Below are 15460 nucleotides of genomic sequence, written 5' to 3' on the forward strand. Positions count from 1 at the left end.
GGACACCTAAAGCTGTGTCGGTGATGATCATGCCGCCAGGTTCACCAAACCTGTCAGGAACCAGGTGTTAGGAGATCAAACATTTGACAGCAGATTTAAAGGGAAAACATCATTTTATCCTTTTTTTTTTTTTTTACTTTGCAGCGTATTTGTGTCACTCTCCAGCTGGCATGTGACCCGAGCACCAGAAGGATATTCCTCTAGGATGCTGCAGCAGATGACTGACCTCCACAGGACAAGATCAGAGAAGAACTATGATCTGCTGGTCAATCAAAGCGATTGACCAGCAGATCATAGTTCTCCTTCATGTTCTGTGCTTTTCCATTCTACCTCATGCATTTCTATGCAAAGGCAAACAATTCTGGAAATACCACTCTTATTCATAGAGTTGAAACAAATGGCATTTTATTAATCAATGAGCCTTACATGTGCTGGTAAGTGGACTTTGTTATTAATATTGGACAGTACCAGTGTGGTTTCTCCTGTCCATGTGCTGGAGTAACATACTGTAAGTGGCAGATGGCAACAGTTTCTACCTCATCATCTAATATAAATTGGACCATTTCCCTTAATGTCAAACCATGTCTTAAAACAAGCATTTCTTAAATGCTTGTTTCCATATGTGTGCATGCCCAGAAAGACAAAGGCTCTCCAAAGACACACACACGCACACAAAGGCTCTTTAATTTGTCTAAGTGATTAATTACAGGGTAAAGGAGCCAGGTAATATAGATACTAGAATAGCTTTCAATTACCTCATTTAAATGCAGTCATTACACAGTTAAAGGGAACGGAGAAAAACGAGGGTGGATGAGGGAATATAAAACAATGAAAAAGAGAGAGAGTGATGAAAATCTTAATGTAGGCCGACCGATGGAGATAATACAATAACAAATATTCAAATAAAACGGCAATGGCTTTACAAAAATGTGCCAGAAGTGTAATTATAAAATTTTAAGAGTGACTATAAATTTCCTATCATATGTAGATTACATAAACATGACACTAACCAGCCTCAAGTAACACATCTATATCTACATATAGTACTCAGAATACAGAATTTATTTATTTGTGAGGCCCTGTGTGATGTTGTGCTGTACTGTAGCCTCACAATGAGACCCAGTGAGGAAGAGTCCAAGGTTTAAGACACCTAGTGCTGGTCGTTGCTCTCTTGCTACTTTTTCCTTTTTTGCAGATTGTGTTCATATGGACTCCTCGCTTCCTCTGGCGCTTCACTAAATGAAGACGGGAAGGATTTAGCTCCAAACACACTTCAAGAAGTTACCTGAAATTCATAAATGGATGTCCAAAAATGATTATTTCATTCTAGAAACCTTGCTTCCCTGTGTCTGGTGTGAAAGTGTTTTAATTAAGTTAAACTCCGCACATGTACATCCCAGCTGTCTTCACACATTTTGCTACAGTGGCTGCTTGTGTTTTGGTGGCTGTATTTAAAGAGACAAAAGTTTACTCCTCCGCTATTTCTCACCAGCTGTAAACAGTTCAGCTACCTGACACTGACACCCAAGACTGAGTCCCAACCGTCCACAATAAAATACACACGACACACACAGAGACCATGCGGCAACACCGTGGACTGTTGTAGATCTTAGTGCACATTTAAGCACAGAAAAACACAGAATCGTTGTCGTAGGAAAGCAGTGAGTAAAACCTGCCGACCCCAGCTTTCCGCAGCTTGATTAAGAAAGATGCAGTCTTCTGATCTCACAGCGTACATTGAATTGGTCCCTCTCTTGTGGAAAATGCAGACCATAAGCTTTCTTTTTTTCCCCCAACACCCAAATGACCTCTTTCTTCAAGTCATGTTTCCCTGTTTTGTTAGTTGAATCACTATAGCCTCTCCACAGTGGTCTTATCTGTAGGAACACCATGGTAGCCATTTTCTTAGGTCCTTTTGGTCTTCCATCAGACCTCAGACTCCAGGCTAGACACCCGGCGCCAGGGACGGAGAACACAGGGACTCCCTACAGGCTGCCCCCCTGTTCCCTGACATGCCAGGGCCTCTGATCCAGTCTGGGACCCCTGATAGACTCCATAGGCCCCATACACATTGTCCTGATAGAGTACTCCTCGCTGACCCCCACATTGTCCACCTCCACAGGCCAGCAGCTGACACACTGGGCTAGGGTTGCTGGAGGGCTGACTGTGGTGCTGTAGGTCCAGGGGGCCATGGTACAGTGGTAGTCCTGGGTATGAGTTTAGGTAGTGGGCGTACTGTCTGCTCAGCAAACTTGTGGCTCTACGCACCATGCCCCGCCCTAACCCAGTCCCATGTCGCACTGCTTCTCCATATGTGGGTAGATGTGTGGAGTGGGAGTAGCGCAACCTCTGACCCTTTCGTCCATTGGGCCTCTTCTGGTCCTCCCTTATGTGGAGGTAGGCCTGGTTCCGTGGGAGGCACAGGTTGTTTCGAAGGTGTGCAGGGTTGTAGGCCTTGGCAGGTGTGGTTGATGTGAGAATACACGGGAACAGGTCTGGCAGGGTAGAAGGTGATTGGCTGGACAAGGACGACTGGGATTCGTCATGCTGGCGGATCTGCTCACTGCCCCAAGTGGCTTTAAGAAAAGAAGGGCGACGATGCCTGCGTCTCCCTCTCAATATGAGGTCTTCTGGTGGCCAAGAACTGTAGTTCTCTACCCGAGGAGGACCCATGACCTCTGATGAGTAGATGCTTTCAGCACTGGCAGCAGAGATGTGGTTGTCCTGGAGGTGGTTGGCTTTGAGTTCACTGACACAGATGGGACTTTTCTCACTCTTTTCCAAGTCCCTGTGATTTTTCCTCCCCAAATCCCCATCCTCGCACTGAAAACTCTTGGACCTCCTTTTCCGGCGGGAGAAGCCCATTTGGATGTGCTGGTTTTGAGGCGAGGAGACTGGGTGTGAGGTGTAGATGTCAGGTAGTTGGAGATCAGCGTATGGGATGAAAGGTGAGTGAGGATGGGTGTCTACATAAAGTCTCCCTGTGGTTTGAAAGTGGTGAGGGTGCTGATGAGGGAGGGGCTCGCCCACAGCCAGGTGGGGACTGCTGAGGCTTGATACAGGAAGTGGATGGTCATATAGACATGAAGAAGAGCGAGTTGGGAGTGTGTAGCGTAGTGGCGTGGGTCTGGTCACGCCCCTCTGCTGTTTAAGAGAGGTAACAGCAGACAGAGGTGGGGTCAGCGAGTGTTGGGGGAGGGAGTGATTCTCAGTAATGTAAGCAAACCCTCCAGGTACTGCTTCAGTGGCTATTTGTGAAATACGAATAGGCAAGCTGCCGCCATGACGGCTTAACTGCTCTATAGTCTTGGTGGCATTGTCCAGGGAGCCCTCTACATTGGCAGTGGAGACCAGGTTCTTGGCAGTGCGAAGCATCTTCAGCATGTTTGCTTGAGCATAGTTAGAGGTCAGGTCAGGTTTGGGAAAACCAGATGAACGTCCTGTTTCCTCCACTCCATTGAAGCAACTGTAAATACCCTGAGTGATGGAGAACAAAACGGATGAAGAAACAATGACATATAGGAGAGAATATGAGGTGGTAAGAAAGGACAGTGGAGAAGAAAAAACTTGCATTAGCTAATTATTTTGTGATTAAAACATTAGTTACCACAAACTGCTTAACCAACCTTTTGGTCCAAAAAGTGACAATTTAACAGACGTGACTCTAACCAATCTCTAAAAAAAAGATTGACCTCAAAGCTGCTAAAAATCCCACTGTCTGTAACAAAACTGATTTCATTAAGGTAACATTTTATCACTGAGGCAATACTTAGTCACATTCATTATGCATTCTCCCGGGACTCAAAGGAAAACAGTTTACGCCGAGAGGATTGCCCCAATAAATGCACATGGACACATTCGCCTAATGTCTCTGCAGAACAAACTGTCTCAAACTGCATGGACAAATAGAGCCAAATCCCATGACTGGTTTCTGCCTACATTTGGCTGTGAGATCCTGAAAGAGGCATATTGAATTTGGCCCTTGAGGCTGCCCCATGCGGATTAATGATCAGATTGTCATTTAGCCTTTAATCTGATAAAACTGAGATCCAGGCACTGTGGTATAATTACAAAGTGAAGTAGAAAAGAGGCTAGTGAACATAGTTTATTTTTCCCCCTTTTCTTTAACATTAGCCAGATATTTGCCTCAATAACTTCTTTGCCAAACAACAGCATCTGCACATGAAGTTAAATCCTGAATCCTGCAAGGATGTTTTGTAATTGTATGTAAATACACATCCATGTTGACTCATTTATCATTAAATGAAAGCCACTTAATTAAAAGCAGCGTAGTTGAAGGAAAAAAACATCCAAACTTGCCACTTAAAGTCAAAATAATCAACCAATCTCTTACTCACTCAACCGAGCTCTTGCTCGGCTAATCTAATCATATCCGACCAATCAGTCGCCTAACTAAATCATCAATGTAAAAATCTGTGAAGCAAATTCTTCACACCATCAACGAAGCAATCAGCAATTGAACCAATCAAAGGTTCATGAATAACAAACAACCCTGTCTTAAAAAAAACACTACTTAACAAATCTCACCCTACTGATGGCCAACAGGAAGTCAAGCTTGTGAGACTTGTTGACGGAGTGTCGCAGTTTCCAGTAGAGCAGGTGTTCCCAGGCAAAGACCAGCAGGCTCAGGCCCATGGCCACTAGCAGCATGTAGAAGACGCCCGCCATGTTGTCGATGTCTAGTTTGCTGCTCATCACCTCATTCTTCTCGTTCTGGCAGATCCCCGACAACCACACCGTCTCCAAGCGCTGGGTGTCTCCTGTGGGGCCGGAGGTTTCAGTGAAGAGACGGAGAAACAACAGGGGAAGGGAGGAGGAGGAGGAGGAGGAGGAGGAGGAGGAGGAGGAGGTGAGAGAGGAAAGTTTACAAAATCCGGACAATATTGGTGCACAATGATAACCCTGTATAACCTGTCTGTTTCTGATCTGTTGTACTGTGCAATCAGGAGGTTGGAGAACTTTGACTGGGAGATTAAAGTTTGAGCCAGACACTTGATTCTTTCATGGGTCTTCTTCATTTATATTGTGCTAATATCATATGAGAGGTCATTTCCAGTTTACAGCTTGTATTAAGCCACGATCCGGGTAATAATTATGGTACAGTGTAACAGTGGCACTCCTTACACTCTGTCGTCCTTATTCTTTGGCATAATAAGTCCATTCGCAATGCTGACAAAGCACAGTGTGACTGAGCCATATTTTCAGTGCTGAAGCACATCTCCATTAGCGGTCCTCACATACACACACAAGCTATTTCTTGAGGCCTATGAACAGGTGGCCACCTCTTGAGCTGCATCCTCCCCAGCAGCCTCAGGGGAGCACAACCATTTTATCACTGTTACCGTATGTCAACAATAAACTCACTATTTATTATATCATTGTGAAAAGCTCAGAGTGAGAACAGGAGTGGGTGTGTGTGGGTGTGTGTGTGTGTGTGTTGGTCTTAAGCTCTCAGAGGAGAGAGGATATTAACTCCACAGCAGCAGCCACCATGGTGGGTGTATTCATGGGTATGTGTAGGTAGGATACGCTTGTGTGAGTGTGTCGTATAGAGATAATCATGTCCCCAACACTCCCTGCTGTTCTGCAGGATATTAACTCTTCACTCTAAGCCCACCTCCCCGCTGATGGAGCAAACACTCAACTGGACTGATGCCAGTCCCATGTTCACATACTGGGATCCAGTGGGTTTGAACCTGCTGCCCGACTGAGGCCTATCTGTGAGCTTGTGCTGACTGTTATATATTTTGTTGAATAGTTAGCCAAAAAGGTTTAAAACACTCTTAAAATCCGTTAAAATCTGTATTTCTCTTCAAGGACCATTTCCACGTTACCTGTCTCTGCTATAACCCCCCACCCCCCACCCCGAAATGTCAGTGAGGAAGAAAATATTTGGTAGGCCTACTACTATTTTCATTTTAATGCGTGTATTTGTCAGTAATGGATCACAACGACTCATTTCCATTTGCTGCGCATTCAGCTGCCAAAGCTCGCCCCATAAATAAAGAGTGAGAGCTTTGGTGGCAGAACAACAATTCCCATAATCCAACTAGGGGCTGTCACTTTTTAAATGAATGCATCCACCTTATTCCTCGAGGAACTACTGGAGCAGCAGCACGCTAGTTCTTTCCAGTGGCCGCTGTTGTGACTGTAGCGCACAAGCATCCTGCAGTTTGTAAATCACCTGGTGTGAAAACTAAAACCCAGGCTTGGTGATGTGGGACATACGGCTCTGACTCTGGCTCTATGTCTGACTTTAAATAAATCAGATTGTGTCTCACCTCCTTTGACAAAGCACACCTGACTGTGTATTGCTGTGTAAATACTGATATGCCTCTATTGTTCATAGCTTCACCATCTGTAGCGATGGAGTAAATCTCATTCTTTACATTTACTATTATTTGGGAAATACAAACACTGTTGCAGTGCGTTGTTCTCACGTGATATTTACACACGATAAAGCTGTCTCGCAGTGTTCAAGTAACTCTAAATGAGTCGATTTAACTCTTTATATTTAACTCTCAGTGTCATGTAAACACCATGTGAAACTCAAATCCCAATAGTAGCTTGTCTTAATTAGAACTGGTGTTAATTTGACACCTTTAGTGTAACTTTCGCACTGGAAAATGTACTGTGTAGACGAATGATGACATCATGACGCTTGAGGTTCATGTTCCCAAATGTTAAAATTCACAGTTGTTCTCTCAGATTATCATCCAGTTACCAGGGAAAACGCCGGCTCTGCTTCAGCAACAGGACGCTGCAGAGGTCGCACCCATAATTCACACAAGGTATCATGGGACTTGGGAATACTGTAAACCTCTCTGTGTCGCTGTCGCCGCCCCCTATTACTCGACAAAGTCACAGTTTTTATTCATTTATTAACAGTTTTAATAATTGTTACTTTATAACAGTGCTGCTCGTGTATTCATAATATACAGCACTCGGCAGAGTAGGGTGTAGTAAACGGGAAAACACATTTTTAGTTATTTCCTGTTTTATTTTGGTACTCACAATTACCTCTCTTTTCAGGTCACTTCACTTCCTGCCCTCTTGTGTCTCCCTGCTGACCGTCTGCCCCGCCCTAATTACCCGTGTCTTGTTAACCCCTTGATTATTTAAGCAGTGTGTTTTAGTTCAGTCTGTGGCAGAGCCTTTTTGTCTGTTTTTCCTCTTGTGTTCCAGTGTATGACCCAGTTTTCCTGATTAGGATTTAGCCTCTTGCCCCCTTGAGTTTTATCGGATACCTCTGCTCATTGAGCTGCTTTTTCTGTGTATAACCTTATTAAAGTGTCTCGTGAACTTGTCCTCCCTGTGTGGAGTTCTGCTCTTGAGTCCTTTATCTGAGCCACTATAACAACAACAACACGAGGAACCTTTGACCGCTTTTAACTATAATGTAATAATGTTACATAGGTTCTATGTTGAAACATAAAGCTGAGAGTCAATGCAAATGGCAAACACAAGTCTGTCAACCTGATAGGGATTGAGTGTGACACGCACTTGCATGTCCACAGATGTCCCTGGCACACATGGATATTTATGAGCCACCTTAAAGAGAATTAAGGTTACTTAGTGGACCTCGTGTCTCTCCACCAATGCAGGGGGTTTTATTCTGCAGGGAGAGGAGTCTTCCTCATGTAGTCTTGCATCTCCAAGATGCTGTCGCTGCTGCGGCTGCCTTTGCCTAAGTCACTTGGTTTGTACAGGTCCCTCTTGTGCTCAGTCACTCAGTCATATGATATGGTAGGAAACCTTACTGTATGTGCATCCTCTGCTTGATCCCTACCGGGTACTACTTTAAATGGTCTATGAGCCTGCATGCGTTTCAAGTTGGTCATTAGAGCTTGAATGTGAACCCATCGCGTACCCATCAGTGTTAAAAACTACCCCCATGACCATCAAAGGATATAGCGGTATAGCTAATGGATGTAGGATGGTAATAAAACAGAGTAAAAGTGTGTAGGTATGGATGCGTATGATATAATGCGAGTACGTTTGTGTCAGTGACAAGTGTCCACCCACCGTCTCCGAGGAACTGCAGCAGAGCCAGGTCAATGAGCCGTTTCCAGCGCGAGTCCTTCTGCAGAGCGATGCCGTATCCCGTGGTAGCAAACACTTTCCCACTGCCAATGGTCACCAGCTTGCAGCCCTCGTCCTTCCCAGCCATGTAGTTTAAAACAGCAGCATCATAGATGAAGGCATCCAGCTTCCTACAAGCAAAGAAAGCCCCTTTTGTCTGAGAGAAAGCACTGTTCCTCTGAAGGTTAACATGCGCGTTCTCTCAAATATGATATGAAGTTCAACAATTGTTCCACTGTCCAATCCAAAACACAATCACACTGTGGCCTGTTTTTGTAAAGGTGGGATGTTCGACAGCGGGTCAGTATAAATGGCATGAGTATTTGTTAACTTTCTGTTTAGTTGTTAACAAGGGAACAGTTACCCATTTTTGAGGCTCTCCAGGGCTTCCTCCACCCCCTTCTGGTTGTACTTCATCATGTGTGTGTGCATGTCAGGATAGTTGCTGCGGATGTTCCTCTCCGTGCTCCCATTTGGGACCGTCCCAAAGCGAAAAGGGGGATAATGCTCATGTGGTTTCTGGAACTGTAGGGAGATAAAGGAGGGTGTGAGGGAAGGGATAGATGAGAGGAGGGAAAGAAAAGTGAAGAAGGTTTAGTTTATGGGGAATTGAGAAAGGGGAGAGAAGGGGTGTATGGTGACCATGGTAGAGAGGAGGAAGACTGAAGAGAGTGAGAGCAGAACGGGCAGATGAGACACAGCATGAGATGACGAAAAGAGGAAAATACAAGACTGAGAGACAATGGAGGTTAAGAGGAAGGATGGAATTAGAGGAGAAATGGACAGGGCAGCAAAGATGAGAGTGAAGGAAAAGACCAGAAAACGAGAGAAAATTGAGAGGAAAGAGAACAGCAAACACAAAATAAATGGCAACAACAAAAAGAGGAAATGACAAACAGGGTGAAGGACGGAATGGAAGCAGAAATTCCAACAGATGAGAGAAGGTGAAATGTGGTGGGGGGTAAAGAGAAGGAGGGACTACTCGGTTAAATGAAATCCGTTTTTGATTCTTTCCGATTTCCCAAAACTGACCTAACACTCGCTTTAATCGACACACGTGAATCGTTCCACTCTTCAAATGTGATCCTAATCTGGTTCAATCTGTGTTGGATCCAAATTCCCATTTCACGAGCTGTCGCACAAAATGCGTCTGTTAGAGCTCAATTAAACTGTAAACGAGAAGCACCTATTCATCTTGGTTACAGCGGTGACCTTTTGAGCCGAGCACCAGCGAACGGGCCGCTCAGAGTTTGCGCCTGTGTAATCACACGCAGTCGTTTGAGCAGCAGCCCACGACACGAGGAGATTAGAAGTTAAAGGGGTTGTTTCACAAGTACCCTCATGTCTTCACTAAGGGAATTATTAGTCCCTGTAAATGTTTCCCCATTACTGACCACAAATACATTCCGTCTGAGACAGCTTTTAATGTAAATTTGACATAATAGTACTGAAACACTTCCCTATCGCCCTGGTTGCTATAAAAAAATGACTTTATTTTAAATGTCTTTAATAATTTCTTCCCCGTGAATTAATACAATTTTGTATGAGTTACAGGGAAAAATATAATTTCTAAGTGTTCTTCCAGTGAGTCAATGCCAGCTCTCTCCAGATTTCATTTACTGATAAACTTTGTGACTTTAACAGCCTCAATATCTCAATTTGCACCTTTAGTCCCGTCAAAACTAATTTCCACATGTATATTAAACTATAGGGCATGCTTATGACGACATAAATGTCTTTATTTGGTATGGGGAGTGAGGAAACGTATGCAGAGGAAACCCATTGTTGATTGTTGTCTTATTCATTGTGTTTATTTGACGGTTAGAAGCATTGTGTGGAATACGAGCAGCCTCTACCCGTTAAACCCGCATATGAGCCGAGCCAGGCTAGGACGTAAAGCCGCTAATCCTATGTTGTGTAGGATCTCAGTCATAATAAAACAGCTTAGGTTGTCCTGTGTGGGTTTTTTTTTTTTTTTTAATGCTGTGGGACTTTAATGCATCTGCATATAATTTATACAGTCACTTAATACAACTGTAGATCTCTGAGGTGGCTCAGCTGATCCCTGCCTGAGAGTTCTTTTCGCTGTCTGTGGAGAATGAAGAAGTGAAGAAGTGCTTTCTTGTAAAGCTCCTCTGATTCCAGGGTTGCACATTTAAGTGGAAGACAAATTCACGGGTGTTTTTGTTTGGTTGTTGTCGTCTTTTCATCGTTTGACATTTGGCGATCTTGTTCCGGCGGCGTGTGAGCGAGACAAGAGACGGAGACGGCACAGGGGGAATATTGATGGACAGAATGAAATACTGACAGGACAAGTCGAGACGCAGACACCATCTGTATTGACAGAAGGCAGTAATTGATTAGCCGTTCATGCCACCGGGCTCCCCCACTGATATGAAAAGGACAGACACGTTCACAACCAAGTCTTTTTGCTCGGTGTCCTCTGCAGGTCTTTTGTGTCTTCTGTTGCGTTTATTAATCAATGCAGTGACAAATAGAGAAAAGAGGAGATGACATGAGCTGGACTCAAACACAAAGACGCCGTGTGTCTAAGGAGACCTTCAATGACTTTCCCGTCCTAGAATCTCTTTGAGTTTATTATTCCAAGTAAAAAAAAAAAAAGGCTGCTCCATCTCTTACCTTCTTGTCAGAAAGCCCGGACACTGTGTCGATGTACTGCTCCTGGATCATGAAGGCAGCCAGGTTTGCAGTGTAGGACGCCAGGAAGATGACAGCAAAGAAGGCCCAGACCAGGACCATGATCTTACTGGTTGTGCCTTTAGGGTTCTCAATGGGGACTGAGTTGTTGAAGACGATGCCCCACAGGAGCCACACTGACTTGCCTATTGTGAATGTTGGACCACCAGGAGCTGAGGAAAGGAAGGGATGAGAGTGTGAGAGTTCTGACTCTGCTTCTTCATAAAAGAAGTTCACCCTAAATCCTTCCACTCATATGAAACAGACAGTGTGTGGTCAAATGGTGTGTCATGAAAATGGATAGGTTAGGATTTAATGGCTTCGGTCTGTTTGTTTTCTAGCCATTCAGAAGGTTTGAGTTTTATTTGGACCCAAAAAAAGAAATAAAAACAAATCAATGACACATCTTTTCAGCAACAATGTTCCAGGTATTGTATTTCACAAACCATGTTGTAAATGGCACACTGATGTGATTTCTGAGTCATGTTATGCGTCGCTTTGAAAACTAATTGTAAATTCTAAAAGTTTTCTTTCAGACATTTTCTGATCTAACAACACTTCAGTTGCTTTTCTTTTCTTTTCTTTTCTTTTCTCTCCTTTCCCTTTCTTTGTTTTTGGCATGCAACCTCTGAGCATAAGGCCTGCCGTTTGTGTGGAAACACTTAGCCATAGCCACGAGTCTGAATCAATTCTGTGTTACCAGCTGTTGCAGAGATGTGAGGATCCTAAAGTGCTTTGTACAGATACAATCAGGAGACTTGGAGCTTTCAAACTAAATCTATGAAGGTTGTTTGAAGAATGAGTCGAGCACGGACCAAATGACTGGCTTGTGATATAATAGGAATCAGGATCAGAATCTGTGGAATTTGCGTTTGTGCACTGGAGCAGAAACAACACAGAAAAAAGGAGAAATATGAATTAAGATTAAAAAGTCAATAAAGAGTCAAGATGATTAAATTAACAACCTAATATCCAGACTAGCATATTTCAGCTTGTGGTTTTAATCAAGTTGTTCTTTAACATAAGGTTGCTGGAGTTCTGAATCCATCACTCAGTTCTCTACTAGATATAACAATGGAATTTAATTTGTTGTCCGTAGTACATAGTGAAGCGGTTAACCATTTAAATAATATTGTTTTGTTTATAAATTCTGTCATCGAAAGAAAACATGTCTCATGTTAGCCATGTAAGCATTCGTCAGCTATCTTGTGCCCTTCTACCAAACAACACAACAATTCCACAGCCTCGGCCCGTTTCCATCGCTCTCTGCCACTGTTCTGCTCATGTGCAGCAACAAACGCCGCCGCCATCATCAATCACACTTTGATTAGCGCAGCAACGAATACTAATTAAAACAGGAAAGTGACCTTTTGGACCTGGAGACAAGGCACGCTCTGTCAGCGCTGCATTCTGGGATTGATTAGGCCTCTTTCTAAAGTTCTGTGGGGGAACTCATAGCGTCGCAGGACAGGCACGTGAGGCTGGACTTACTGTGAAAATGCTCTCTAAGATCCAAATAAAGAGCATGTTATGGATTTCCTTTTTGACTTCGCAGCTGTGGATCATTTGAAATGAAGCAAATACACGTAAGACATGTGACACTTACCCTTGGCGCTCACCAAACTGCGATTGTAGCCAACTGGACTGAAGTATTCAAACACGAAAACTGTCACCGCCACGACGGTCAGGCACATCACAAACATCATTACCCACACTGCTGGGCTGTAGGGCTCTGAGGAAGGAGGAGAATTCAATGGAAAAAACATAAAAGATTCAATAAAATCTCTTTTGTGCATCCTGCTTCTCGACTACAGTCTGTCATGGAGGTCACCATGTGTGGCCGGAGGATACCAAAAAAGGTAGAGCGAAGAAGGGAGCGTGTGTAGATATGAGAAGAGAGGAATGCACCCTTCATTTTGGGCTGAATTCTGTTTGGAAAGGGGATTAAGGTGTGTATGGTATGTAAGGGGATTTAGTTGTAGGCTACAGTTATCAGAGGATAAAAGCTTAATGGAAGATTCCTGAAGCCAGCAAAAGTAGGCCATGTGGGGAGAAAGTGGAAGAGAAGGTGGCGGCAACAAACCATTAACTAAATAAGAAGCCTTTGCTGTTGTTATTTTTTTTTCCTTACCAAGAAAGGCAGATGGCGAAACTGTCCCATTGCTCCGGGCCACCATGACGCTGATGCCCGTCTCAACAAAGGGCACAGAGAAGTCGATGATTTCTGAACGCTCCTCGTTGATAGTGAGGGAGCCGATGGCCATGTCAGCTCGTCTGTACACGACCTGAGAAAGGAGATAAATAAAGCACTGTAGCAATCAATGTGGAAAAACATCATTTCCTTGATTAATTTTGTCAAGGAGGTTACGTTTTCAGCCGCCTTTGTCTGCCTGTGAGCAGCATAACTCAAAAAGTAAAGGATTAATAATTAAGGTGACTTTTATGGGGATGAAGGTTATAGCCAAGAGGAGACATTAGATTGTTGTTGGTGATGGAGAATGTGTCGAGGCTTCGGTGGAGGTTTGTGCGTTTTCTCCGTTTGTACCACAACCGTATTCCCCTCATTAAAAGGAGAGAGCACTAAATAGTTATATATTAACTCAACAAGACAAGTACAGCGCTTTGCTCAAAAGGGAACACATTCTGAATTTCATGAACAAACCTCTTTGCACATTAAATGCAGCAAAACACTCTGTGCTGAATAATAAGAAGACGGTGTGCAGAGATAAATGACTAAAAATATTTGTCACATCACCTGAGCATCCAGGAAGAGAGAAAGCTGCACTCCAGGCAAACTCATACTCAAGGTAGCTTTTATATAAATAAATAAAAAAAATAATAATATAAAAAGATTTTATTTTTCTCTATAAATGTAGTGCACACATAAACACACACGCACGCACACACATACAAATACAGATGCAGAGCAAAGTGCCTTCAGGCATGGAAACACAAGCAAAAACATTTCTCCTGAGGAACACCTGTTCGGGGCATTTCACTTTGAGATGCAGCTGTGTTTGATGTGTGAGAAGTGAGCATATGTATATGCATGGCCTCACACCACTGACCTAGAAAGAAACACTTTGGGCTGCGCAGTGTTTCTGTCACTTGTGTATTACAATCATACACCATCTGTACTGTCACAGCGATGCGAGAATTCACTAATCTTCATCTACTCGGGTCCTCATTACACTCACACTATTTACAAAAGCAGAGGCTTCGAATCGAGACATTTCTGTCACGGGAGAAGCAGTTTAGAGTTAAAACAATACTCGCTGCTGCGGTTAATCCATACTGACAATACAGGCTTCGTTGGTAGTGTTTTAATAGTGTTCATGTGACAGGGATGATTTTGTATTCATGAACCCATGTCTGTTTTTCCTCTCCGCTCTGTGGAGAACTCTTGTGTCTTTAGGGTTTCGTGGTTTGGTGTTGTGGCTCTCAACTTGAATCAAATCATATGTTTCTCAGCTGCAGATCTTCAGGAATGAAGGGTGCCAAACATACGTCCCGTGGGCCAGATTTGGCCCACCCAAGGATCCAATTCGGCCCGCAGGATGAATTTGTTCAAATGTGACATTATGATTACAGTCTTCTCATAAAGTGAAGGACGATATTTGTCCGTTTCAGTTACCTGTGACTAAATGTGTGGTGCCTTTGTAGATCCACTGTGATGTGTGCGTGAACGTTTGCATAATGTTGTTGAAATGGCACTTGTTTTTCTCTAGAAATGTCAGGTTGTTCATCATACGTTTTGTAAAAAAAAGATACTTCATTAAATGTAAAACAAAGGGAAAACATTGGGAGACCTTGTTGTTTAGAGGTTATAATGCTTATTTATTTATTTACTGGTCAAATTGCGTTGTATGTGACCCCTGAACTAAAATGAGTTTGACACCCCTGCTATTAACTGAATGCAACAACTAGGTGGTGAATGTATTTGAAAGAGAGTAAGGGTCAGAGCAATGACTCCAATGATAAGACATTGTTGATCTATTTTCATATGTTTCAAAACGTTCATTAAATTCATCACTTGGTAAAAATGTGTCCTTGACCTTCAGGGATTCTTAAAAAAACAACAATCAGTGACTATATTATATAAATAATGTGTTCAACATTCACTGCTGTTGTTGGCGATTTCTCTTTCTTAGTATGAGGCCATGTCATAGCCCAAAGCTACACTTATTTTGGTTAAATGTGTGTATAATGCCACCAGCAAACTCAGTGCAGCCACACCAGCTGTTGTGTTCAGGGATTTATCCTTCCTTAAATAACTAAGTCATCGCTCTCACCTCCCCAATCATGCCGTTCCAGGTCCCACGGACCAGCTTGCCGTGTTTTCCGTTGGTGACCAGGTAGAGGTCATAGGAGAACTTGATGGTGCGGGACAGCTTCTTCAGAATGTCTATGCAGAAGCCCTTGCAGCACAGTTTGGTGTAGGACTCTGATTGGCCAGCTATGCTGTGAGACGAATGAGAACAAGCAGAGCAGTTTCAACAGCGGATCTGAGATCAAAAACAAACGATGCTCTCTCAAGCTTTGGGAACAAAAGCTGTAGTTGTACTTTGTTTCAGGGAGTGAGCGCTAACCAGTGCGCTCACACTGACACTGACTGTCATCCGCAACAGCAAAGTGCAGGGCAGGCAACGGCTGGTTCATT

General features: G+C 43.5%; 1 protein-coding gene across 2 annotated transcripts in view; it reads right to left on the reverse strand.

Moving 5' to 3' along the window:
• Nucleotides 1-388: 388 nt before the first annotated feature.
• Nucleotides 389-15460, reverse strand: part of LOC131449029 (glutamate receptor ionotropic, NMDA 2C-like) — a 45217-nt gene continuing 30145 nt past the window's right edge. For both annotated transcript variants that reach the window (XM_058621957.1, XM_058621958.1), the window contains 8 exons: nucleotides 15093-15261; nucleotides 12932-13085; nucleotides 12407-12532; nucleotides 10744-10973; nucleotides 8468-8628; nucleotides 8047-8234; nucleotides 4549-4781; nucleotides 389-3477 (listed from right to left, as the gene is read on the reverse strand). In XM_058621957.1, the coding sequence (XP_058477940.1) occupies nucleotides 1927-3477; nucleotides 4549-4781; nucleotides 8047-8234; nucleotides 8468-8628; nucleotides 10744-10973; nucleotides 12407-12532; nucleotides 12932-13085; nucleotides 15093-15261 (2812 nt within the window). In that variant the 3' untranslated portion in view covers nucleotides 389-1926. The remainder of the gene's footprint in view (nucleotides 3478-4548; nucleotides 4782-8046; nucleotides 8235-8467; nucleotides 8629-10743; nucleotides 10974-12406; nucleotides 12533-12931; nucleotides 13086-15092; nucleotides 15262-15460) is intronic.

Source organism: Solea solea, chromosome 21, assembly GCF_958295425.1.
Source record: "Solea solea chromosome 21, fSolSol10.1, whole genome shotgun sequence".
NCBI classification, from domain to species: domain Eukaryota; kingdom Metazoa; phylum Chordata; class Actinopteri; order Pleuronectiformes; family Soleidae; genus Solea; species Solea solea.